General features: G+C 46.6%; 1 protein-coding gene across 7 annotated transcripts in view; it reads left to right on the forward strand.

Annotated features, from left to right (window-relative positions):
• TLN2 (talin 2) overlaps positions 1–26,387 on the forward strand; it is a 1,262,084-nt gene that overhangs the window by 666,857 nt on the left and 568,840 nt on the right. For all 7 annotated transcript variants that reach the window (XM_085643650.1, XM_085643649.1, XM_085643651.1 and 4 more), the window contains 3 exons: positions 16,823–16,965; positions 18,928–19,055; positions 25,057–25,120. In XM_085643650.1, coding sequence (XP_085499776.1) covers positions 16,823–16,965; positions 18,928–19,055; positions 25,057–25,120 — 335 coding nt within the window. The remainder of the gene's footprint in view (positions 1–16,822; positions 16,966–18,927; positions 19,056–25,056; positions 25,121–26,387) is intronic.

The following is a 26,387-nucleotide window of genomic DNA, read 5'->3' on the forward strand; positions in this document are numbered from 1 at the left end:
GAGATTTCTTAGGCGAGGCAAGATATAACAGAATGTCGTCAGCGTAGAGTGAAATATGGTCTTCGTGGTCAGGCGACCAGCAAAGCCCACGTATATCCGGGTGCCACCGTATCCACGCCGCCAACGGCTCAAGAGCAAGGGCAAACAGCAACGGCGACAGGGGGCAACCCTGCCGGGTGCCTTTCCCGAGCTCGAAAGGTGCCGACGCCCGCCCGTTCACCACGACGCTTGCAAGAGGCCCCTCATAGAGCAGCCTCACCCACCCCACGAATCCAGGCCCGAAGCCGAATTTGGCCAGCACCGCCCACAAGTATGCCCACTCTACCGTGTCAAAGGCCATCGTGGCGTCGAGGGACGCCACAATAGCCGTCTCTCGTATCGTACCCGTCCTGGCAATCACTCCATGGAGGCGTCTAAGGTTTAGTGCAGTGTTACGGTGCGGGATAAAGCCCGACTGATCCGGGTGGATCAAGTCGCCAAGTACCCGGACCAGGCGGTTCGTGAGAATCTTGGCAAGGATTTTCGGCTCGGCGTTGAGGAGCGAGATCGGTCGATAGGAACCACACCTATCCCGGGGCTTTCCGTCTTTGTGTATTACCACGATCGTCGCCTGCCGTTGATCGAGCGGAAGAAACCCGTTCCTCCGCGCCTCCACGAACATGGCGGTCAAGTGAGGAGCAAACTTATCCGGACAAAGCTTGTACAGCTCTATCGGCAGACCATTTGGGCCCGAAGCCTTGCCGGAGCGCAACGCACGGATAGCACCTGCCACTTCGTCTACAGTGATATCACCATCGAGGTCCTCCCTATCAATGGCGGAAAGGCAGGGCAGAGCGATGTCACGCAGAAGATCACACGAATCCTCAGTCGGTCTATCCGAGACCGAGGCGTATACCGTACGAAAATAGTCTGAGAAACACCGGACTATACCATCGGGATCAGTGACAACCTCTCCCCCATCCGTCAACAACTCCGGCACCACACGATTAACACGCTCCTTTTTGTCCAACCATGCCAGCAATTTCCCGGCCTTATCACCAACATCATACAACCGCCCCTGCTGCTCCCTGTGGAGGGTCTTGGCGGCATTTGTCACCAGATCCCTATACTCCAATTGCTTCAGGCTCAAATTGTGCAGCGTGGACGTCTCAACATCCCCCTCCAAGGCCAACTCTAAAGCCGCTATCTCGTCCTCCACTTGTATCACCTCGGCGTCTGTCCGCCGCTTGGCGGCCACTACCAGGGACAAGGCTTCTCCTCTCAGTACAGCCTTAGAAGCTTCCCACAAGGACACCGCGGAGTCAACTGAGCCCTGGTTTTCTCGAAAATAGTGGTCAACTGTCTTCAGCAACGCGCTGCGCAGGTTGGGGTCCCGAAAGTACCAGGGGTTAACGGGAGCCACCCTGCCCCCCGCCACCCGGCCTATGTCCAGACGTGCCCACACCGGTGAATGATCTGATATGCCCCGTGCCATGTGCCTAACCTCAGTTACCAAAGAGGCGTGTGCCGCCAGAGTGAGCAGATAATCAATCCGGGAGAGACTCCCGTGGGCCCCGGAGTGGAAGGTGTATTGTCGCTGAGTGGGGTGCCGCAGCCTCCAACAATCTACCAGGCCAAAAGTATCAATAAAGTCAGGAAGCCACTTCTGAGCCCCCCCGGTGTCTCTGGGCAGGTACCTATCTAGCATTCCAGAACCAACCGCATTGAAGTCCCCTCCCACCACTAGCATCCCTTCGGGGAGTTCCAACAAGGCCTTGCCCAGATCAGCAAACGTGGAGGCCTGCAAGGCAGGAGGGACATAAACAGAAACCAAAACCAACGTTCTGCCCTCCCACCTCCCCGACACCGCCACAAAGCGCCCCCTATCATCAGCAATGGTGGAATCAACCTCAAATGGTAGGGAAGCTCTGACAAGTATGCCCGCACCCCTGGAGCCCGAGGAAAACCCCGAGTGAGCAATGAATTTGTAGCCCTTTCTGTTAAGTGCATAACACATGTTCCCTATAAGGTGGGTCTCCTGCAAGAGGACCACATCTGGCAAGGTCCGTTTCAAAAATTGCAGGACTATCCCCCGCTTTATACGGTCCCCTAAGCCATTAACATTCCAGCTGAGTACATTTAAGCCCCTATCCCCCATCCCTGAACACAAAGTGACCTCCCCCTCCCCCCCAGAGAACCACAATCGGACAATTCTGACAGTCATTGCTACGCCTTGCAAGAAAAACAAACAACCCCAAACAACAACCCCAACCTCCTGAAACCCCCCCCCCCCACCCTGCACCCCTGCGTCAGGTTACAAAGCCCCCCCAACTTGCAGTGTGCCTGTCGCCCTACCAAAAACAAATCTACAAAAAGTACCCCAAGGGAGGAAAGTGCCCCTATCTTCCCCCCGCCGCCCTCCCATTACTGCAATAAGATGCGAGTCACTGGCCAGGGCTGAATCGAAGCAGGCCAACACCGAAGGTATCACTTCTGTCCATCCCGGTCGCCCTCCACCCCATCCACGCTGTCCCGGTCGGGCTGTCGCCGAGGGAGTGCATCCAACCAGGCCGCTGCCATGTCAGGCGATTCGAAGAAGAAAGTCCGATCCTCATAGACCACACGCAGCTTAGCGGGGAAAAGCATGGCATACTTCAGGTCCATGTCCCTAAGCCGCCGCTTCACCCCCAGGAAACTTTGCCTCTGTTTCTGCACCAGCTGGGTGAAATCAGGGTAAAAGCTCACAGAGGCATTTTGAAAAGGCACCGGGCCTGTCACCCTCGATGCTTGCAGGATAGCGTCCCGATCTTGAAAGTGGAAGATCCGGGCGACAATCGGCCGCGGGGGGGCTCCCACCTTAGGCCGTCCGCCAGGCACTCGGTGAGCCCGCTCCACCGCGAAAAACCTGCCGAGGCCCTTTGGCGCAAAATGATTCACCACCAGATCCTCGACGAGGAGGTCCACGGAGAGCTCCTCCGAAGTCTCCGGGACCCCAATAATGCGCACATTATTGCGCCGGGCCCGACCTTCAAAGTCCTCGAGCCAGCGAGCGGAGAGATCATTCGCGGTTCGTAGCTTGCGGACCTCAGCCTGGAGCTCCGAGACATCGTCCGCGAGGCCAGTAGTCTTGAGGTCCAGGGACTTGACCCGCTCGTTGGTTTCCCCCAGGTCCGCGCGAATCAAGTTAACGTCGACCAAAATCATGTCCACCTTGTGCGCCAGGGTCTCGAACTGTCGCCCAATCGAAGATTGCATCCCATCTATCGCCCCCTTGATATCCTGCAGTGATAACTCCGAGGCTGGGGATGAATCGGCCTTCTGTGCTTCCAGCGACTGTCCCGATCCACCAGGCGACCCCTTCTGCTGAGCATAACGATCCATATTGTTGGATTGGATATAGCCTCCCCGCCTGGTAGTCTTAGACTTCGACCTGTCTGCCTCCGATTTGGTCGACATCTCGGACAGCAGGACGGTCAGTCGCAAGAGGAGGTCCCCCACTCAGGTAGAGGAGACAGGGACGACTAGGTCTTCAACAACCAGTCAGGACCGGGTGGAGGTCTTCCAGACAACAGAAGATCTGTATGACGCACTCCCAACCCGGAGCAAACAAAGGGCGAGAAAGCGAAAGTGAAAGTGCCGGGGCATCCGACCGTCAGTTCACACCTCCCAAGGCCGCTGTTGTTCAATTAGTGGCCGGGCATCCTGCCAACGCGAGCCCCTGGCATCCTTCGGAGGTAGGCCACAATCTTCCGCCGTGCACAACTTCGGTCCCCGGTGGGCGATCTTGGCCCGGACACCGTCAATCGCCCCAGCTGTGACTCATCTGCAGGATTCCGTGCATTAAAATCAGGATTTAGGACAGGATGATTGCTGGAGGGCGCGAGGGTAGCGGGAGCTCAAGGCTCACGCGGCCATCTTGGTCAAGCGCTAGGCTCCTCCCCCGTCTGGTGTCTTTTTGATTAGCTATTAAACCTTTTTACCTTTAAATTTCCCCTTTGAAGACAACTTCAATATACACTGAAATTTAGGAATAGTTTTTGTGTATTTTGAACATCTCAGCTCTGATAGATATTTCTACCTACCGGCAGGATTCCTCCCCTGTTAAATCTCCTTCAGTTGCCAGACTCGATGAAATAGCCCTGAGCACAGGCAGGTGGTGTTGTGGCTCCAACATAACTCTGGTATCTCTGTGGTGTTACGCTATAGGATTGTACATGGCATCACCTAGATGGTCTAAGATGAATTATGTTTTTTTCTGCATCCTTAGATGCGGTTCTGGAGTTTGTCTCCATTCCAAAAGCTTTTCTGAAGTGCACTGCTTAGGAAAAATGTTATCCGAAGAAGACATCAAGGGCAAAAGGTACCACTTCTGCTGATTCCAGGACGCGTCTTCGGATTCACCTGGCATGTGCCCTTGGAGTTTTGAATGTACCCGCCCCTCGGGGACCTCCCTTGACTACACTAGCTTACTTTCGAAGTTTGCATAAAGCCGGGCAGGTCCTTCTTTCACTTTCACAATCGTAGGCACCTCTTCAGATTCCACTCCTCGGATAGGTATTGTGGTACATACTCTCTCCTGAGGTGGTCTTCTCAAAATGTTGTACCTGCTCATTAGAGGACTTATCTTCACCTCAGCCTTTGCCCGAGTGCAGAGCAGATCTTCAAGGCAGCGGCTTCTCTCCACGAGCTCCATCTCATTGGCTCCTTTGGAATGGTCTCCTGCTTTGGGGCACTTCAACCCAATGTCTATGCTCGGCGCTGCTCCCGCTCCACATCCAGCACCCCAGATCTGCTTCGAGCCTTCCCGGCTCCTCGTATTATTGTCCTTACCTTTGGCAGAGGTGAAAAGCCGCATCATACCAATATTTTGCAGACAGTTTGTTCTATGTCAGAACTCCTTTTGCCTTTCAGTGAAACATTGTTTGATTTGGTTATGTCAGTTTGAAGCCTGCCAGTTTCTGTAAGTTGCCCACTGCAAGGTGGCTTTTAGTCACTGGACAGCTCCAGATAAAGTCACACTGAAGTCTCACATGGCTTGTGTTGGTGCTGGCTTTTCTCTTTCCTCCCCAATTGGTGTTATTTTTGTGGATGAAATTGATGGAAATAAAATCTGCTCCTCTGTGTATGCTGACGTGCTACTCCCAAGTACTCTTGGAAATTACACTGATGAGGATTATTCTCTTGCTAGGTGATGAGAGGTCACTTCCCTGAAGTTGTGAAGTTGTTACTGATGTTATTGTGGTTGCAAGACAACTTCTCAATTCTGGTCTTGATATGGTAGATACATTGCATTGGCCACATCTATGTGATCCATGGTGGTCTTTCATCGATACGTTTGGTTGAGCTCTTTGGGCCGTCATGGAGAGGCTAAGGCAGACGTTTTGGTTGGGGTTTTTGATGGCTCTCACCTATTTAGCAAGCAGGATTCTCCCTCTGTGAGGACACTGCCACGAAATGGGCTTACTATGTGTGTTTAACATACCCCTTGGAAGTCCTGCTAGACTATACATTTTATGGAACTGTGACTCTACAGGCTTCATCAACACTTCCTTACTGATACCAGCGGTTCTTGACATCCTATGGCTTCGAATGGCTTGGTGCCTTTATAGTTGTCATCGTCATCCCCAGCTTCCCTGGTCGGATCATGTTGAATGGCTCATTCAGGAATAGGTTAGATAGATGATTGCAGTTAATGGTACACTTTGGGCTAAGTGTGTGTGTAGATTTTTCCTGCTGTGGGACCCAATTGATGTACTGTGTACATTTTGGGCACATTTTACATGTTTTCGGATGAAGAGATGTGCCCAAGTTTATTCCCATTGTAAGGTAGCTCATCCTTTTACAAGGATATCCAGTGGTGTCTGATGGAGCATTTTCCCTGTAGCGTGGCGTGTTTGGTCTTGTAGTCGCTTGTTTTTTGCGACCAAACTTTCATCACTTATTGGAAACTATTTTTAACTATCTTAGTGGTTTTTCTTGTGGGTCTTCCTCATTTCATTATACAGAGGATTCTTGTATCTGCCTCATATTGTTAATTGTTATTAAATGACGTTGTCCGTGGTTTGAATCTTGGGGAGTGCGCCAACAGGACCTCATTGCTCAGATGGCATAACAGTTGTTTCAACTCGATAATCCGCTGGTCTTGGTTCGGGTGGTCTGCCTCTTGTGTTGGCATGAAGTAATTGAATTGGTTCATTTGTTATTGAATCTTCGTTTAAAGATTATTGGTGCTCAGTCACCTTCTGCCTTCTGGAGGGACATTTTTTGAGTGAATTGGATTAGGTCAGGGTACCCTCAGTTTTTTCAGATAGAGAGTGATTCGAATTGAGTGGTAGCTTGTCGACTTGGTTTGGAAGGCAGGTGTCGGCATACTGTCCTTCTTTTTTACCAGATGGAACACTTGCATGAGGGAGCTCAGATTGAGCTTTGTTTGCCAATTGGTTCTTTCTTTAGCATGCAACTGGCCTTTACAGTGGTTAATACCGGGGCCCGGTTGGTTCTAGTTTCTACATACCCAGTTTTGTTTCTGTTGGAGCCTGAACTGAAGATATCTTGTGAATGTGCGTACCATGGTAGTGATTAGTGGTTTATTCGTCTTCCACTTAGATTCCTCTTCTGCTTGGGCTTTACCTTCTTAGGAGGGTCCTCCCCTACCTTCTTGTTTTATGGTCTGGTTCTGCAATCAGGTAGATGTGTTGATGCCATAGGTTGTTGAGCTCCTTCGGGTAGAAATGTCTTCCTTTTCGGCTGCTATTCTATTGTGATGTAGATTCTGATGAGTTTCACCTCTTGGCTTCACTGGTGAGGATGTTGTCTATATGGTAGTATTGGATTGTGACCCTTCTTCAGCATACCATTCAATCAATGCTGGTGGCAGTGCCTATGCCCTTCTATTCTATTGTCCACTTTTTGCCTTGATAGTGCCTGTTTGACAGTGTTCGAAAGTCGAGCAGTATTGGAGCCCTTCTGTGCGCCGTTACATTTCTACTCTAGTATTAATTTGTGTCCATCTTTTTTGCTTGGCTGTCTTTAGGACTTCTGACAAATCTCTGTACTTGAATGTTCACCCCTCTCCACTGGGGGGAGGTGTTTTACATACTGTGCTATGGGAGACATGACCTGGGTTGTGCTGTTTCCATTGGCTTCAGATGTTGAGTCTTTGTGGATCGGTGATCCTCTTCTGTCCCATTTGTTTCCTAAAAAATAAAAATAAATGTTTCTTACAATTGCATGTTGAAATTAAGGGTCTTCTTAAGGTCTATATGTTATAGTTTTGGGTCCTGTAGGATGGGAATATTTTGAGATGTTTGTAGAACATCTTGTTGCCAGCTAGTCTGCTACCAGGCAGGATCAATTATTTCCTATCATTCTGTGTGTTGGTAACAAGACCATGCACTGGATAACAGTGCAGGATTACTTAGTCTTGCGGGGGATGACTGCCTTTATGGATTCAATTGACGCTGTTTGTGTGTCTCCACAGCCAACTCTCTGGGGGTTATTACCTTTGTATTGGTTGAAGAAGTGAGGAATTTGCAGACTGAAGAATCCAGTGGAAGATTAAGTTAATTACTTTCGTAATGATGCTTGTGGTGGATACTCAATCTACCTGCCATCCCTTACTGACCTGCTGCCTCCTGTCCTGATGGATTTACGGATGTCATTCCAGATCTGGGTGCTTGCTGCTTTTTTGTTGTTGTTATTTACACTTCCTTGTCTACACTCTGAAGTGTCCTGGATACGGTGTGTCGAAAGCCACTGGAGATGGTGAGCTGATCGGGGAGGGCTCTTGTGATGGCTATGTACATGATGCTGCAGATTTTGGAGCTGGTACTGGCCAGTAAGGGGGGCCACTAGAGTTGTTCAAGGTTGGGAGTGATGCAATAACCTTTCTTCAGGCCCAGCATGAGGCATGTTGCAGCATGTAATGAGGAACCCATCTGACAGGCACACTTAGAAGGCATTAGTTGCCCCTTAGCTTACCGTCTTGATAGTAAAATGCAACTTAGTCCAAGGCTGTTCATTGTGGAAGATGTGCAGCCCTGCACCATTGAGGCTAAGAAATATGTATTCGCATTTCAGAAACAGCCTTCCCCTTGTCCATTCCATCTATGAATACTTCCTGTATATTTGAAATGCACGAAGCTGTATGTGAGAGTAGGTTCACCAGCCCTAGCCTCAATCAATCAATCAATTAAACAGGATTTATATAGCGCTACTAATCACTCAATAGGTTATCCATGTATTTGCATGGCCCGGAAGGCTCATTCGAACAGCCAGGTCTTAGGGGGTCTTCAGAACTCCAGAAGTGAGATGATGGTCTGGAGCTCCATGTGGAGGCTGTTCCAGGTCTTTGCTGCAATATAAGAGAGGGAGCGTCCTCGACTTCTGCTCCTGTAGATGCGATATGTGTGGGTAAGTGAAAGTGAGGCAGAGCATAATCTTCTCGATGGTTGGTAGAAGTTCAGCCGGTAGTTGATGTAGGCGGGTCCTTGGTTGTGTAGAGCCTTGTGTCTGTGGGTCAGCAGCTTGAATTGCCATCTCTTTTGTACAGGGAGCTAGCGGAGTTGCCTGAGTTGGGCTGTGATGTGAGTTCGTCGGGGGGGTCGCGGATGAGTCTAGCTGCGGCATTCTGTATGGTTTGAAGACTGTGGAAGATGTGCGGCAATTACTACATGGAGAGCATTGTCATAGTCTAGTCAGCTGGTGATGAGGGCATGTGTCACGGTGTGTGTCTCGTGTACAGGGGTAGCCAGTGAAGATCTTTCGTAGCATGGGCAGAGTGCGGAGGCAGGTGGAGGAAAAGGTGTTGTTCTGGGATTTCATGATGAGCTTGTTGTCTGTGGTGAGTCCGAGGTTTCTGGTGTGGTCAGTGGGTGGGTGTGAGTCCCAGGTCTGAGGGCCACCAGGCGTCGCTCTATGGGTTGCTGTTGTTGCTGTAGATCAGTACTTTCGCCTTGTCCGTGTTTAGCTTCAGGCAGTTTTTCTTCATCCAGTTGGTGATGCTTCTCATGAATCTGTTAATGTTTGTCCTTGTGGTTGTAGGGTCATCGGTGAGGGAGATGATGAGTTGGCTGTCTCTCTGCGTAGGATTTTATGTTGAGATCTGATGATGTTAACCAGTGGGGTCATATATGCATTGAAGAGTGTGGGGCTGAGGGATGAGCCCTGAATGACATCGCAGACAAAATCCTTGGAGTCGGAGGAGAAGTGTGGTAGGCGGACCCTCTGAGTTCTTCTGGTGAGGAAGGAGGTGATCCCGGTCCATGCATCTCCTTTGAGGCCAATTTTTTGGAGTCTTTTCTCTCAGCTTGTGGTGTGATACAGTGTCGAAGGCTGGCGAGAGGTCGAGAAAGATCAGAGCTGCTGTTTCTCTTCAGTCTAGGAGGGTTTGGATGTCGGGGTGGCTGCAATCGGGGCAGTCTCAGTGCTGTGATTGTTGTGGAAGCCGTGTAGCAAGCCATCGAGTAGCTGGTTCTGGTCCAGGAGTGTTGTGAGTTGCCTGTTGATAGTCTTTACAGTACCTTGGCTGAGAATGGCAGCGAGGAGACTGGCCAGTAGTTTTTGAGTTTGCTGCAGTCGGCGGATGGTTTTTGGAGTAGTGGCCTAACTTTGGTGTGTTTCCAGGTCTTGGGAAATGTGGTGGTGGTGATTGAGGTGTTGAGCAGGGTGGTGATATTCTGGCCGATCCTTTGGTTTCTGAGCGTCTGGAAATGTTGTAGTGTTGATAGGGATGTTGAGCAGGGTCGTGAGTTCCTGGCTGACCCTTTGGTTTCCAGGGTTGAAGATGTGGTGCGGGCATGGGTCTGTGGGAGCTCCCGAGGGAATGGATTTCATGATGGAGGTGGTGTGCTGGGTGGAGAGGTGGTCAGTCTGTGGTTCGTGTAGGTTGTGGTGGAGGCGTGTCTGTCGAGGAAGTCTGTGGAAGTACAAAGTTTCTGTAGTCTGACTGAGAAATACCTTTGGTCAATAGTCATAAAGGAATTGGGGGTGAGGCATGCAGGTGAGACCCTAAGAATGAAACTGTTTTCAAATGTATAGCTACTCAGTATGCATCCTTAGCGTGACTCCAGTGAGATCACATTATATGTTTTATTTCATTTCTTGTAAGGGTGAGCAGTTATTTAGAGCATAAGTAATTGTCTACTTGATGCTTTCCATTTTGCAAGCGATGATTCGTTTTTTTGCCCTTTTGTAAAAGTGCAGCGCGGATTTGAATATTTTTTTGAGAAAGTGGAGAACAGAGGAAGGTCGTTAAAGTGGTGATAATGATGTTAACCGTAGAGGGAGCTTCACTGACCTGGGATGTAGGGTAGAGGAGCCGGCTGCGGGAGCCCTCCTTCCTTCCCGCAGCAGGAGGTGCACCGTCTGCGGCTCTGCAGTCACTGGAGAGCACAGGTGGGACGTGCTCCCGGGGGTCTGTAGTTTTAATAAGTGCTGCTAGAGTGTCGCACGTGCACCGGCGTGGCGTGCGTTCACACGTCAGCACGGAGCGCGCGCTACCACTGCCCACAAGGTGTGAAAGGAGTGTTTCATTTTTCTTGCCAGAACTGTTGACAATGTCATTCGAGTATTTTATGGCTCGTTAATGCGCTACCCAGAGTGCGAGTCGTATAGCTTTTATATTTTTTCACAGTCCTTGGAGTAGCTAACAGCTGTACTTGTTTTCCGTGGCTGCCTTTAGGAGCGTGAAGTTTATTAAATGTGTGCTCAATCCTGGAGTGTCCTGAAAAGTTAAAATTCTAAATAAAGGAATCTCCTGAAAGTTAACATTATAAATAAAGGAATGTAAACACAATGTTTTGACATGGAATAGATTATGTCAGTTGCAGGCGTCAAAGGATTCTCCCACATCTCTGCAGATTACTTCTCCCTCTCCACCTTGAGATCTGTGATGGGCCTCCGTATCTGACCAATATTACTGGATCACAAAATTAATTCTAATTTAGTGATACATATTCTATCCAAGCGCAATGCGAGATCACCACTCATTTGACATTACACGGTTCTCAATGCCCCATATCCCCCCAATTCATCTCCCGTTTGCTGTTCTGAAGTTGAGAACAGGGACTTTTGGGGACCAGTCTTACCTCTTCCCCCATCACCGCAGCCACCAATCTGTGGAGCACTACCACATACAATCAGAAACCAACCTAGTCCCTTTCATTTTAGAAAAATCTGTTGATTAAAATGAAATACATAAAGAGTTGGCAATGTAACTACTTGTTGCTGTGAATACCAGTGCGTATGGAAGAAATTTTGTGGTTCCAAGGGTAGTACTGAGAAGCCCCCCAAGTACAAGATAAGTTCAGAAAAGAAGATGACCAGGGATGTTTTACTCCTTGAGGACTCACTGAAGACCATTTGATAGCCGTTGCAAGAAGCCCCCCGGTAGAAGGTTCCTAAATCTTATTTAGCGATAGTTCTACGGCTCATGGCGATTTGTGTGCTTCTGACACAAAACCGCCTGGTCCAGATGCCCCTTCCATGTTTTGGTTGTCAGTCGCTGAAAATAGCGAACTCTCTCTTTCCCTCAGTTTCTGGTTGTTCTTGGAATGGTAGTTCTTGGAAGGGTTATTGTTTCTGGAAGCATTTTCTCCTATCCCACTTGTTCTCTCCACAAAAAGTTACTAATTCCTTTAGAGTGTCAAACAGCCTCCAGAATCATGTATTCTGCATCTCCCTCAGAAAACCTAGGATACCATCTAACCAATCAAATGCGTCAGAAGATCCGACAGTGAACGCTGTGCGTCTCCACGCAATAGACAGCCAATGCAAGTTGGTGTTCCCGGGGTGTAGCAAACTTGCCCAATCTCTTCTCAGGGTTTCTGAGAGCCAGAAGTGCATGCCGACCTCAATTTGTGCATTTCCTCTCCGTGCAGTCTACATGACTCTCTTTTTATGCCTTTTGCCCATATGCGCGTCCAGAGCATTGAGGCAAGCCTCTTAGACATAGACAACAGCTTGCAAAAACGCATCTGAACCTCTGCGTTTCATCTTTTCCTTCACTGCTTGGCCTCTGCAGCAAGGCTCTCCCTGTCAGCTATATTTACAGAGTTCGAGCCCCTGCAACTTGCTTAACCCCTTCAGTGCCCATGACGAGATGGTCTCGTCATGGGCCGCGGTTGCGCTGTGCCCATGACGAGACCATCTCGTCATGAACTCCGCCCGCTAATAGAAAGCCCGGCACAGGGCGGGGAAAGGGCGGGGCACGCAAGAGGTTAATAGGCCTTCGATATGCCATCTAGCACCAGGCGCTGCCAAAAAATACCGATATTCCGCTGGAGTCAGTGCTTGTCTGTGATGGTCTTGACTCTACGGACCCATTTGTGTGGGATCAAGATGAGGCGGTGAGGTTTTTACCACACCCGGAAAATGCCAACACCACGGGGTGAGTTTTTTTTTCCGGGTGCAATAAATATCTCCTGTTGCAAGTTCTTGCTTTGGAAATGGGGCATAGCATGCGGAATTTTTGTTTACTGCTCTAAATTCCACGTGTTAGTATTTACACCCGGTTCCCCACCCCCAGTAAATCAGAGGGGTGGGAGAGGGGCAGGTGGGTGCTCTAATTACTCCAAAACTTCCAATTACCACACATATTAGAACTTAATGGCCACTATATTTATATTTGCATTTTTGTTTAGTACTAATTATCTGAGGGTGTTGCTTTATGGAGATTATGACCCACAGATCCGGGTCGCAAAGGGTCTATTGATCAGTTTTGAAGAAGGGCAAGACTTAACATTTGCGTTAAAGAGGGGGACTTTCAGAACTGGGAGGGAGAGGAGGAAGGTGGGTGTAAAAGGTGTGACAAGGAGTGGAACAGAGGAAAACCGGGGTACTAATGCACCTCTTGGTGTAAATTAAGGGGTTAGAAGAGAAGAGGGTGGGATGCGGAGGGGTAGAAAGCAAAAGAGAAGGAGCAGGTAGAGGGGAGGAGATGGAAGGGCGAGAGTATGGATATGAAGGTAGGTGAGAAAAGAGGAGGGTGAAGGGTGGGAAAGGTGAGGAATGGGTAACGGGGTGGGTGGAAGGGTTGGATGGCGGAGAGGGAAAGTAGTAGGAGGTGCTTAAAGGAGGGTGGAAAGAATGGCAGGAAGGAGAGTGGCTGAAATGGAGAGAAGAAGGAGGTTGAGGATGGCGAGTGATGGGAGGGAGAGAAGCGAGTGGGGATGAAAGGTTTAAGAAAAGGCAAGAGGAGTCAAGATGATAGTGAGGTGGAAGGAAGAGGGGGAGACAGAGTAGGGAGCCGTAAGGAGGGAGAAGCTTTGGGGTTACACAGGAGGGAGGCAATCTGGTAAGATAGTGGGAGGGGCGAGGTGGAGTGTAATCGCTGGAGCAGGGGCGGGGGAAGACAATAGGAGGACTCAGTTGGAAAAATACATTTGAGAAAATGAAGTTCGAAGCAGTATGTGAAAAAAATCTCAAAATTAGTTTAAATAGTATCTAAAGAGAGATTTTGAATCTCTTTCCGGAGGTTAGGAGGTCTTCCTGGCAAATTATAATTGGTGCTTGTATCTGGCAATTGGGATTGGGTTATGAGTGAACTATATGAGCTTTGAGTCCTCGATTTGCTTGGCCCACTAATATCCTGTTTACATTATTCCGCTGCCTGTACGGTCAACTAGCACATGATGCCTAGCATTCGGTCCTGGATGTATAACTTTGATGTCATGTTATTTTATTCTTTTGATTCCATGCCTCAGTGTTGTTACTTTTGCTAGGGAAACCATTGCAGTGAATCAGATTATGTTTTTTTGGGAAAAGACAATCTAATGCTTATCGTAAGGTGCATGCTCTGCTGGTCAGGAGGTCCCTGCATTGATTTTGACCTTCGAAGTGTTTCCTTTGTCCATATCAGTTCACTCGAGTCAGTGAGGTTTTTTGTTTTTTTCCACAGTTTATGAAATAGTAAAGTTTTTCTGAAAATCCCTGATTTATGGTGTTGCCAAGTCTTCAATTCCCTCTTCAGGTGTGTCTGGGATCAGCCTCATGGAACCAATAGATGAAAAGGACACATCACTTGGGCCCTGTCTGCTTCCATCTAAGGCATTCCGGGATCTCTGTGCCCTGATTCATAAAAAACCTGTCTTTGGCTTGCCGATGGCTCCTATTCCCAAGGTTTGTCACTGCTAGTTGTCAATCCTCAGACTAGAACTTCCACTTCCTGCACTGCTCATTGCCTTGAAGATGGATTGCTGGAATGTGGCCTGTCCGGTGCTTCCTGAGCTTGGGTTGACCCGGCTGCTGCTGTTTCTGCAGAGTGCTGCAGCTTAGAAGGCGTCCAACCCTGAGAGCTATATCGAATTAATTAAATAATGACCAAGTTAATACACATTTCTAAAATGATGTAGGGAAGCCACACTTGATATATTTTTGATTCTGTTCCCTACCTTGTTGCACATCCGTACTATCGCTTGCACTTTCCCACTTTGGTGCAACAGTGACCAAGTGCATTGTGTCCATCTCCAGATCCTTCAAGATGCAATGACTTTTCATTACTTCAAGGCCAGCAATGTGGGCACTGAGGGTCTTACCATATGGAGACCACTGGGAAGAAGCTAATGACAGCTACAGGGGGGTGAGTGCAGAGGAGGCTTTACATGTCCCTCGCAAACCCCAGTCTTACTTTCTCTCCTTCTGTGGCTTAATTAGGGATTACCAATCACTTCCTTTCCTGCCCAGCCACTACAGCTAAAAAGCTTACCAGCCTTTTCATTGCCGCGGACGCCATTCCCACAGACCACGTGAGACCTCCAGCCCTGTCCCAGTTTCCCCATTATTAGCACCCTCCAAACCCTTTTAGCTTGCCCTCATACCACCACAGGCACCCAGTTAGTTGCAGGATCCGCTATCCCCTGTCCCACTAGCAGTCCATAACATCAGACAAGTGGGTACTCCATCCACTTTCTGGGAACCCCACCACCCATGCCACCTTCTCATAGACCAAGGACCATCTCTCCTTGCTCTGTCAGGAAGTGTTGGATCTTTTGGCCAAAGGAGCTATTGAGAGGGTGCCGGCATCAAAAGAAGGTTGTGGTTGCTATTTCCACTACTTTCTGGTGCCCAAAAAGAACTGAGATCCCTGTCCCAATTAAGACCTGCGCTCTCTCATCTTCTCACAAAATAAAAAGTTGAAGATGCTTATATTGGCTCAGTTTCTGTATGCCCTCAACCCTGGAGAGTGGATGGTAGCACTGGACTTTCAGGACGCCTACTTCCACATTCTAGTCCTGCCTGTCCACAGACATTATCTAGGGTTCAGGGGTGGCCATGAGCATCATCAGTTCGCTGTGCTTCCCTTTGGCCTTACCAGCACCCCTCTGGTGTTCCACAAGATGGCAGTGATTGCAGCACACTTGAGGATGCCAGGGGTTTCAGTCTTCCCCTACCTTGACGACTGGCTGTTAAAGGCAGACTCGCCCCAGTGAACCGCCTGCACTCGCTGGGGTTAAGTGTATAAGTTGCTAGTAAATTTCCAGTTGCTCTTGAAATACAACACATGACCAAATTTATAAATGGTTAATTCATACTAAATCGTACATGCTGTTGTGCTTGCCTTCTGCCAACAGCACCTAAGATTCCTCTCTTGCATGCTCCCGTATATCCGTCTTTTATTGCATGGTTGATCAAGCAGAAAATACAATGAATCCGTTTCCTCTTACCTCTTCGACTCTGCCAAGAGGTGGATACTTATTCGCCATTGTGCATTGTTCTGCTGCTGCTTCCCTTCTGCGACATTGGCACAGGGCCGTAAAGGAATCCTTATGATTTAATCATAGACTGAACAGTGTAGGGTCAAAAATATAGACTGCTAGATATAAACTTCACATAAATAATACCTTCCAATAAAAACGGAGAATGGTTTTTAGTTACTAAGTCAGCCAAACTCTTCTCATTTTGTGTTAAAAGTGTTACTTTACTATGTGTACTATAGTCATAACATTTGGTCTCAAGTGCTTGATGGCTTCGCTGTACATCAAAAATTGTATAAGATACATATGTATAGTTGATATTTTGGCTGTCTGATTTTTGTTTCTAGTTTGGATTTTGCAAACCTGTTTTCACATTTTACCATAGCCATACCAGGAAGGTTTTGAATGTTGTATACTATTACAAAGGGTGCTGCTCGTTATAACCTCATTACAAAATACACTTTTAGCAAAATCTAATTCTCACAGTAAGAAAACACACAAGTAAATGCAAGCTGGTGAGTACCAGGACTACTTTGGGTAGATAGGAATTGCTGTTAGTAGGAGACAACCGAGGCAGCCTCCGCCCTTTCCACATGTTTCCACAGGGTTTAGATAAGTAAATAATGATTTAATAAATGACATACTTACTGTTTGCTATTCATCTCAATTTTAATCTTTGACGACTCATTTCAATGTGAGTGATCTACATCTTTATCTTAAGTTCAGATGCTTATGGGAAAACTTGTTCTACAGGTGTTTTGTTACTTTCTGGCTTGAACTGCGTGGAATTTGTTGCAACTAGTTGTTTAATTAGATACTCTCTTTGTTAAGATCGGATCACTGGAGAAAGTTTTAGACAGGAATGAAGCACTGTCGAAAATGTTTCAGGGCCAGAGTAAAATTCTTCCATACTAAGGTCCTCTGCTTCTCCTTTAAAGCTTGAACTCCGAATTAACACACGCCTGGTTGAAAAATTTACTGTGGTAGCAGAATTTGGTCACAGTGATAGAAATTTAGTTTCTTAGCTATCCAAGTTCTCACCAACAAATCTGGTGAAAATTAGATTGCCTTCTACATGCTACAATAATTTAAAAAATGGGCCTGGATTATGTTGTTGCCTGTACCTAACATACTGATATATTTTCCCCCAGTGAACTGGCTCGATCACAGTCGAACCTTCAGAGAACAAGGTGTGGATGAAAATGAAACGCTTCTGCTCCGACGGAAGTTCTTTTACTCTGACCAAAATGTGGATTCAAGAGATCCTGTCCAATTAAATTTACTTTACGTTCAGGTACAGTAAGAGGGTTCCAAAGTGACTTGCGTGAATATGGTACACCTGAAGCGTCTAAATACTGAAGTCCACTGAGCTTTGGAAGAATTGATGAGCTGCAGGGGTTTCAATCCATAAAAAAAAGCACACCACTGTTGGGTGTAGAAAGGAACTTCAGACTTGTTAGTGTTGGATATCCTCAATATAAGGAATTTAAATTACCGATCTAAAACCAACATTTCAACCTTGTACACTCTAGGAAATGGATTGCTCAAAAAGGTCCTGCCCATTGTATACTTTTATGGGATGAAAAGACTAAGTCAATGGTAATCCATTTCATACACTGTTTAAGAATTGTTTAGATAATTTCTACACCTGACCTTCATTCTAGCAGAATTAATTATTCCCATTCTCTATATCTTAAGACTTTCCTAACATGCAAAGGCATTTTCTGTCCCTCTGCCGTAGTCTGTAGGCACCGTGAATCATAGAACACTGAAAAAAAGTATATTGAATACTTCAGTACTGTACCGCGAGAAGAGGAAACGAAACAACATAAATTACTAACCTCTGATACACAATTAGTAACTTAGTTTAAGAGTATGGGGCCTAATGTACAAAGCCATTTTGCGATCGCAAACTTTGCGGTTCACAAAAACACAGGATCGTTTGTTAGTGTACAAAAGTCCTTTTCCGAGTCAGAAAATTATTTCCGACTCGTAAAAGGACTTTTTGTGATCGGTTCCAAATCCCAATTGGGAAGGGGCACCCCCTCCTATCTTCATTTAGGAAACCAATGTATCAACGGTTTATGACCAAAATTGCGGTTGAAGTTATTGACCCTTGAGTTGGAGTCGTAAGTTATTCGCAAAGGAGAATGGGTGTCTTTAGTCTCACTTCTGCTTCCGGATTCATGTTGGCAGCTTCAGAGGGAGAAGGCAGTGGTCCAGGGCACTGCTGCCCCTGAAGTTTTCCAAAACCAGCACTTGATCCTTTAAGGAATACTGGCTTTCATAGGGATAGTGATCTACTGTCCCTTGCAGGCCATCATCCCTTTGATTGCATCCAATCACAGGGGGTCGCAAATTGTGACTTGCCTAATGAATATTAATTAGACAACTCTTTCTGCAACCTCTCCGATTCTGTATTTTGTGAACCAAGTTATTAGTACATAGGTCGGTTCACAAAATACTATTCCATCTGCAAAAAGTTGCTGCACAATCAGCAACCACATCTTGCAAATGCACTAATAGTACATGAGGCGCATGGACAACAGATGTATGGGCTCTAAAGGTAGACTACAAAAATAAAGATTAGTCAAATTGTAACTGTCTCTAAAAACGTTTACTTGTTAAAAATTCCCAAATCCGGCCAAGATCACTTGCCACATGGTATACCTCGTTAAGTGTCAATTCTGCTGGGATATTTGGGGGCAGGTGCTGGATGGTGGGATTTGGTGCAGGTGGAAATATTTTCAGGAGATATTTTCTGTGGCCTTCATTTTTGCAATCTATATTTTTGTATTGTTTGTATTCTACATATTTGCATATGCTATTGTCACATACTGTATTGCACACTTGGATCCTAGACCGTGTATCGTATGATCTTCTATCGATCATTGATCTTGGATTTCACTGCCTGGGTTTCGGATGGTGCACGCTGTTCACTGCAGACAGGATCCCAGGAGACACTGGTGCAGTAGAAGTGCTTCACAATACTGGTACCAAAGTGTAGCTATGATGTGGATAGGATAAAGGACGTTGAGCCTGGTAACCAATGACCTCTTGGAATAGGTTTCTTGCTAGGTTGCAGTTACTCAGATGCTTAAAGGGGATTCTCTGAACAAGTATAATTATTTTTAGCGTAAACAGAACAAACAGGCTGGCCAACACAAGCGACATTTGTGGAGAGGAAATTCATTTGTTGATTTTTTGTTTACGATGGACATATCATTTCTGGATAAAATGAGCTTTTATTTTTCAGGCTCGCGATGACATTCTGAATGGCTCCCATCCGGTCTCCTTCGATAAGGCCTGTGAGTTTGGGGGAATCCAGGCCCAGATCCAGTTTGGGCCTCACGTGGAGCACAAGCATAAGCCCGGCTTTCTGGAGTAAGTACCAACCTTTCAGAGCACCGGCTGCTTTTTAGGGCCTGTTTGTGATGTGTACCGCAGGAGCGCCAGATGTACACTCTCGCCTTTGTTGCCGCAGTGCCAGGAGTGCGAGTCAATCAGTGCCGCTTCTTAAGAGCATTCTTGGCAGCGCCTTTAGTGAAAGAGACGTCGCGTGTATTGAAAAGCTTCTAAAGTGACAGTTAAAAGATAGTTGTTTGCATTAAAATTTACTGCATACATAGCTTCTCTGCAGAGGACAGGAATGCCATGCTCTGATCAGTTTTCACAGTTGTATTTTTTTTTTCCTTCGGCTCATTGGCATATGGTGTCTCACACATTTAAAAACTCGAGTAAAAATGATTTCTCCGGCATAGATGCTCCTGTCTCCTTCCCATGTTTTGCCTACATGTTTTTATTTTTAAGTACATGTCGGAGCAGTCTGCTTATGCACAGGGAGCCTTTTATTAACACCATTGGATTTGATTTGCGTTGAAATGAGATTCTTTGCAAAATGTATTTACACTTTGAGGGGACGTGTGCATATTTTGCGTCCAAATTTGGTGTTTTAATTCAAGCCGACGAACTCGGTTTTCTTTTGTGCAGGGAAAATGGTTATTTTCTAGATCAGGGCTCCAGGAAGGCTTTCAGTGGCTGGCCATGATCACCTGAGGACCATTCAAGGATGAGTCATTGCCACTTGGCTCCACTACACTCGGGCCCTGTTCCTGTACAGGAGCGTGGGGTCGTTGACCCCCTAATGGGAGCCCACACAGGCCAAGAGACTCATTTTTAAACTAAAACTTTAACTTACCCGGTCCGTAACTATTTTTCCACCAGGGGGCGGGGCTACAGCAAGAGGGACAACCAGGACCAGCTGATCTTATGGAGATGGACTGCGCATGTCAGACTGGCCGGTGTTTTCACCATGGCCAGCCGAACCTGCCCAGTTCAGGCTTCCAGAACCAATGTTAGGAGGAACTGGAATGGCAGAGACAAAGCCTCATGGGTCTCCGATGGAGCGTTGTGCTTGCCTGAGCCAGCCAATCCTGGCCCTGCTCTTATGCTGTTTAGTATTATAAAAAGCAAGAGAGCAGTTCTTAGATTGGCTGAGAAGCTTCAGGCTTATTTTCTCAGCCAGGCAGAGCAACGCGTGGGGAGTACTGCAGTCAAGGTAAGAAAGTTTATTTATTTATTGCCGTACTCCATGCTTTGAAGAGACGGTAAATGCTCTTTAAATAGACTGTGCCCAATAATCCGTGCATTATGAATTCCATGTTGCAGCTATGTTATGCTTCAAAATTTTTTAATTCCTATTGCAGAGGTGTTCTGACACATTCTGGCTATAAGATATTTACTGTTCGTTTTATATATATATTTTCCTTTTACACGCCACCACTTTCAAAGGGCATCGTCCGCCACTGACTACACTCACCCCTGACCTGGATAATGGATCACGTAAGGGGTAGATTTATAATCTAGACTTGATGGCACCTTGATCTGTGAAAAATTGAGATTCTCTTGGAATTCCAGTCAGAAAAGCATCAGTGACCCGGTTTAAGCACAATAAGGCTAAATTCTGTCCTTTAAATCACTTAGAAGCAGTAACTCAGTCCCTTGTCGCCTCCCTTCTCTATCGCATTTTCCCTAATAATGGGTTCGCACTAGTTGTTTTCTGTCTCTACTGGGCAAAAAGAGCTTCAGAGGCCAAATAAGGAGAACGCACAAAAGTTGTAAGAGAAAATAATTAACAAAGAAAGAGGCAGGCGAATTGGGGAGGTTTTGATAGGATGGAAAATGAGGGGAAGAAGCAAACACTAATACAGAATTCATGGCCTATTAATCAAGGGCAGGAGGGGCAGGAACTGGAGGGAGGGGCAAACCCCTCTGAAAAGAATCTATATTAGGATAAAGGGCAGAGACTTAGAAGAGGAGTTCTGGGAGGATCGTCACCGTCGGTCAGGAGGGAAGACATCACTGGGTGCAACACTGGGGACCAATGAAGGCAGGAGAAAAACAAAGCTGCAGCCATTATTCACCAAGAATGGCTTCCATCTATTTGTTTTCATCACGTTAACTCTTACTCATGGGCAAGAGTCAGAGGAGACCAGTTCAGAGGGAAGGTGTTCTGAGAACCCTTTTTCACCGGGTTCCTTTCCAAAGTGCAAATAACTTCTGCAAGACTCCTAGGAGCTCAGTGAGACCCTTGGTGCAGCCCCGACGGGCTCCTAACTCCTCCCATTGACTAGCCTAATACAGGTGCATCATACACAAAGACGCCCATGACCCTACTCGTGCTACTAGTCACATGCTCCGCAGGCTAAGTATTACCAGCCCCGCTTGTAGGGCATCTGCCCCACGGTATTACAAAGTCATGGCAGCCCAAATAGTGACTAGAGAGGAGATCTAGAGGTGGTCGTGGGAAGAACTGGCCAGCTACTTCATTTCCAGCTACTGGGTTGTATGAAGGTGAGACGCATTCTACATTCAGGGGGTGCTTTGTAGTGAAAAGGGCTTTGGTAGTGTGATCACCCACTAATTGAAGAGGTAAACATCCCATAAACTGTGCAAAGCAGAAGAACAGTGAACAGAATCTATTTTTTTGCGTGCACAAATAACTCAATCGATCAATCCCTCATCCAGCGCATTGGTTTGCTCTGATACTGGAATGATCAGCCGCAGTGCAGCCCGGGACCTGAAGACGCCAGGTGCACCAGGTACAGGAACGGGAAGTTGTTTAACACAAACATACATGTCTTGGGAGAGAAGAACATGACAAAAGATTGCATTTCAAATGATGTGAAGGCTTTATTGGATATTCTAAGGGTCGTGCACAAAAAGTTCAATAAAATGGATGACGCAATGTTGGCAGAAAAGTCTAAGTTAATTGCCATAGACATCATTTTTGGGCGCTAGTAACGCTCATCATATGATGATATAATACTATGATGAAAGCAAAAAAAATATGCTAGTTATTTGAAAGGTTTATCCTTTCAGTAGTGATTGGTCGGATAATTTTATCATAATGTGGAAAAGGTTTAATTGTGAAAGAATCACAGACAAAACGGGAATATGACATTTCTAAGTATTCCTGCCGCGGCCGCCAGAGAGCCAGGTTCCTTACATGTCTTTGTAGAAGACATCTGATCTTCACCAAAAGCTAGAGCTCACCTGAAGATAGAGTCGACCATCCAAAAGGGAGACCGGGCGATCACCAGCAACAGGAAAATGATGTGGCTGAAATATACAGGGAATACTTGAAGTAACTGCCATAAAAGAGACCCCCTTCTAAGGAGATAGTATTCAATAACCAAAGTCAAGAAAGAAGGTAAATTGTTGCTGTTGATTTGGAAAGGGCTGGTAACAACAGTAGTATTTGGCGCTGGGCCAACCCCGAAGGGGTCCCACATGGGGGAAGATTATCCGTCTTTGCAATACATGCTACATCCCAGGCCTTCTCTCAAATCTATGAAAATAAAGGGGCACAACAAAGTCAAAAATGCTATCTTTGCTTCATTGTCTGTTCTGCATTATTCCTGTTACCTTCCTTAACCTCAGTATTTTAGCGGTAGGGGCTAAACGCCTTCTCTCCAGCACTGCTGATTGCTGCTCAACACTGGTCTTGAGCAAGCGTAACTCCCGTGGAGGTCTGCGGACAGGCTTCAGAGCGCTTTTGTGCTATGATCGCCGTCATCTTTGCTACTCTTGCCCTTTTCAATCTTGACATCAGTCAGTCAATCCATCAAGGGCTTGTAAAGCGCGGCTCTTTACACATGAGTGCCTCAAGGTGCTGGGGGAGGGGGTCTGCTGGGTGGAGTGGAAGGGGGATCGAAGAGCCAGGTCTTGAGGTCCTTCCTGAGTGGGGTCAGTGGCGCTGATTGCCTGAGGTGCAGGGGGTTCCAGGCCCTATGCTTCCTTACCACCTCAGAACACTCGTTAAACTCACCCTTGGTTTCAAGGCTAGAGGTGGTATTCACGCCTCTGCGCCCATATGCATGCACCGCTGGACCCCGCATCCCAGCTCCATCCTTGAAGCCAAAAGCACCTTTCTACCTATATGCCCTGCCCGGCGAGCTTTGAGCTGGATTATTATTTGTAAATATTGTCCTTATTATCGTCACAGTTTTTATTATTATTATCGTTATTGTTATTAATTTATTAAATGCGTATTCAGTGACACGTCTTGGTGCTAGGACAATCCAAACAAAAACGCAATGCAATAAATAACATCTAACTTAAAACGTTACTTAACCAAATAAGCCATAAGAAAACCATAATATATTCCAATCCTGTAGGCTGTCTCTTCCTAGAAGAGCCCAAAGTCAGAATATATATATATATATAGTCTCTTAGACTAAGATGTCATTGAGCGGTAAGCCCAGGACGCTTTCCTGAATCTGTAACCATTATGAACTGCTCAGCTATTCGGCCGAGGCTCGTTCCAAATCCTTCAACCAACAAGCTGAAACCATCTTCCAGCAGCACGAGCTTTATGGACCGTCTTCGCTTTGGTCAGCAGAGCAGTGCTGGAGGGCGCGGTCCTACTGGGCAATATGGACATTCCGCTCAGAGAGAAAGCGAGGTCCACTTTTATAGAAAGCTCTGTGCGCCAGGCAAGCAATGTTTCATTCAGTCCTTTTTCTAATGGGCATTCAGGCCTATTTTTCTCTGGATCCTCACATAACACATCTCGTCTGTTCTAAGTGCCCCTCCCTCTTACTCCATCAACGATTCTTCCCTTCTTCCCCCACCTCACAATTTGCAGGTCGCCCCACAGCGAACTGTTTACTTGGCGCATGGAAAACAGTAATATTTTGTTATGTACTGTCATGGAATTGTCTCATCCTCACCAGTCATCTCCAAATTTTTCTTAACTCTCCCTTGCATTTGCACTTCCAGGACACAATCTGCAGTGCTTAATTTGTAGAAGAATAAGTACTGGTAGTTTTGAATTCACTTCAGGCCTCTTTACTCCACTAAGCTTTTATCTCACTCTTGCTGGTCCCTTTTTTCTCCCTTTGTGCCAGTTTTTAGGTCTCGCCTGACCCAGCGCATGCGCTGGTCTGGTGAGACTTATTGAGAGGGCTCCAAAAAGTGCTACCAGGCCAGCCTAGAGCTACAGTGCATGTGTGCGGGCGCGCGCGCCGCTTTTACTGCGATTACTTTCACTTTCACTGCCGCACGGCCGCTTTGATGTTTGGCCGCTTGGCATAGCCAATAGGTCTCGCTTTGGGACCTTATAAGTATTTAGTTATGCAACTGTTGCATGGCTAAACACTTATAAGGTCCCAAAGGCGAGACCTATTGGCTATGCCAATGCTTGTTCCATCTGTCTCCTCTCCCTTCTTTCCTGCTTGTGTGTTTTTCTCTCTCTTGCGCAATATCTGACGGGGAAAAATAAGTGCCAGTCCCCAAAAATAAGACTGGTGGGCCCACCGGCTCAAATTAAGCAGTGACCATCTGCAGCTTTTCTTAATGTGATGCTTCAGTGTTATTAAATTACAAATTACTGAATTGTCAAGAAGGCGGCATCTAATTAGTGAGCGTTGCTTCTGTGGCTCTTTATTTACCTGCATTCCTATTCCATTCTTTGGTGGATAAATGGAACAGAGGTTTGGCAAGCCGTTTATAAAAAATATCTAACTTTTCCCACTGTTAGGTAGATGCAGAACAGTAATGTTTTAGAATAGTTAAAGAAACAGGTGGTTATGCATAATTACTATCATTTTCAAAACTGGTTTGAAACCTGCGGTAAGTGCACACTTTTCTATTTGTTTGGTAAGAGGGCAGGTTTGGCATTTAGGAGTTTGTCTCTCTCCATTTGTGGAACATCTAATGTCGCTGAAGGTTGTGGGCAGTAGCCAACATAACTAGTGAGAAGACTCTGCACTTTGAACTGAGTGAGACGCGAGTGTGATGGTTCACTGGTGGTGTGTAGTTTCAGTAAAAAGCTGCATGTCTGTTAATTATGTGGTGATGTACCCCCTGTTCTCTTTTACAGTTTAAAAGAATTCCTGCCTAAAGAATATATTAAACAGAGAGGGTCTGAGAAGAAAATTTTCCAGGTAAGTGGAATCTATGTTTGCTGTTTTTGTAATGCCAGCAAAATCATGCATATGTTCAGTTTTCTGTACTTTGTCATTGGATTTATCAGATGGAAGCTTGGATTAGCGCATCAGAAGTGATGCGGGAAGTCCGCCTTCTGTTGTCCACAGTGCCATTGAGGGGTTCCAGACTTGGAAAAGAGGGAAGGATGCGGCTCTTGATGCGTTTTTGCTTCAAAGGCGAACGGAGGCCTCAGGTCTCTTCTAGACCTCAGCCCACTGAATGTCTTTCTGAGGAAGGACGGGTTTAAAATGCTCACTGTGGCTCAGATGCTATCAGCTCTCGACCCAGCAGTCTGGATGGCATCCTTGGATGTGCAGGATGCTTATTTCTGTTGACTTGTTCCTCAGTCTCACAGGTGCTTCCGGTGGTCCAGGGCAGCCAGGAACACTTCCTGTTTTCTGTGATCCTCTTTGGGCTTACTGCGGTCACTTGCATGTTCACCAGAGTAACTGCGGTGGACGCTGCCCGTACTCAGAGGTCGAGGGTATACGTGTACCTGTACGTCGACGACAGGCTGGTGAAGGCAGGTTCGCCACAATAAGTCATAGTCTACCTCTGGTTGACGGCCAAACTCCTGACATTATTGGGTTTCACCATCAATGACACACAAAAGGTGATGGACGGAATGCTTGCAAATTGTCCAACCACTTGCAATAATTTGGGATAGCATTCCAACCCATTGTCTTTTCCCATCATGCCATCTAAGTTCGCTCCCAGCCATATTCAAGTCAGTGTTGTCCCTGCTCCAGAAGGAACAGGCCAGTCCTAATCGCCAGGCTCTGTCCTGCCTGAACTGGAACACATGCAAGCCAAAACCAGTTTCACCCTAATTGGGGCTCTTCCAGTCGGGTGTAGCTTGGTTCCAGTGGCACAGTGTGCACAAGACCCATGTTGGGGCATACCCTGACCAATTGGAGCATTACATCAACCATATGAAAGGACTTGGGAGACATTTAATGCACAAAGGTTCAGCACTATATAGGATATATGTATCATGTCAAAATTCACAGTGACTTTGCACATAAATAAATCATCCAAAATATGTGATTCTTGAAGTAGTTCTTCTTTATTTTTCTTTAAAATGTTTTCTTTTTTTCCAGAGATCAAGAGATTCTAGCCATAGCCAACGCGTTTCGTCTCATAACGAGACTTCTTCAGGGCTATTAAAAATACAATACAAATAAAGTATTTTAAAAAAATTTAAACTTTTTTGTGTTTCAACAT

Source organism: Triturus cristatus, chromosome 3_1 (genome assembly GCF_964204655.1).
Source record: "Triturus cristatus chromosome 3_1, aTriCri1.1, whole genome shotgun sequence".
NCBI classification, from domain to species: domain Eukaryota; kingdom Metazoa; phylum Chordata; class Amphibia; order Caudata; family Salamandridae; genus Triturus; species Triturus cristatus.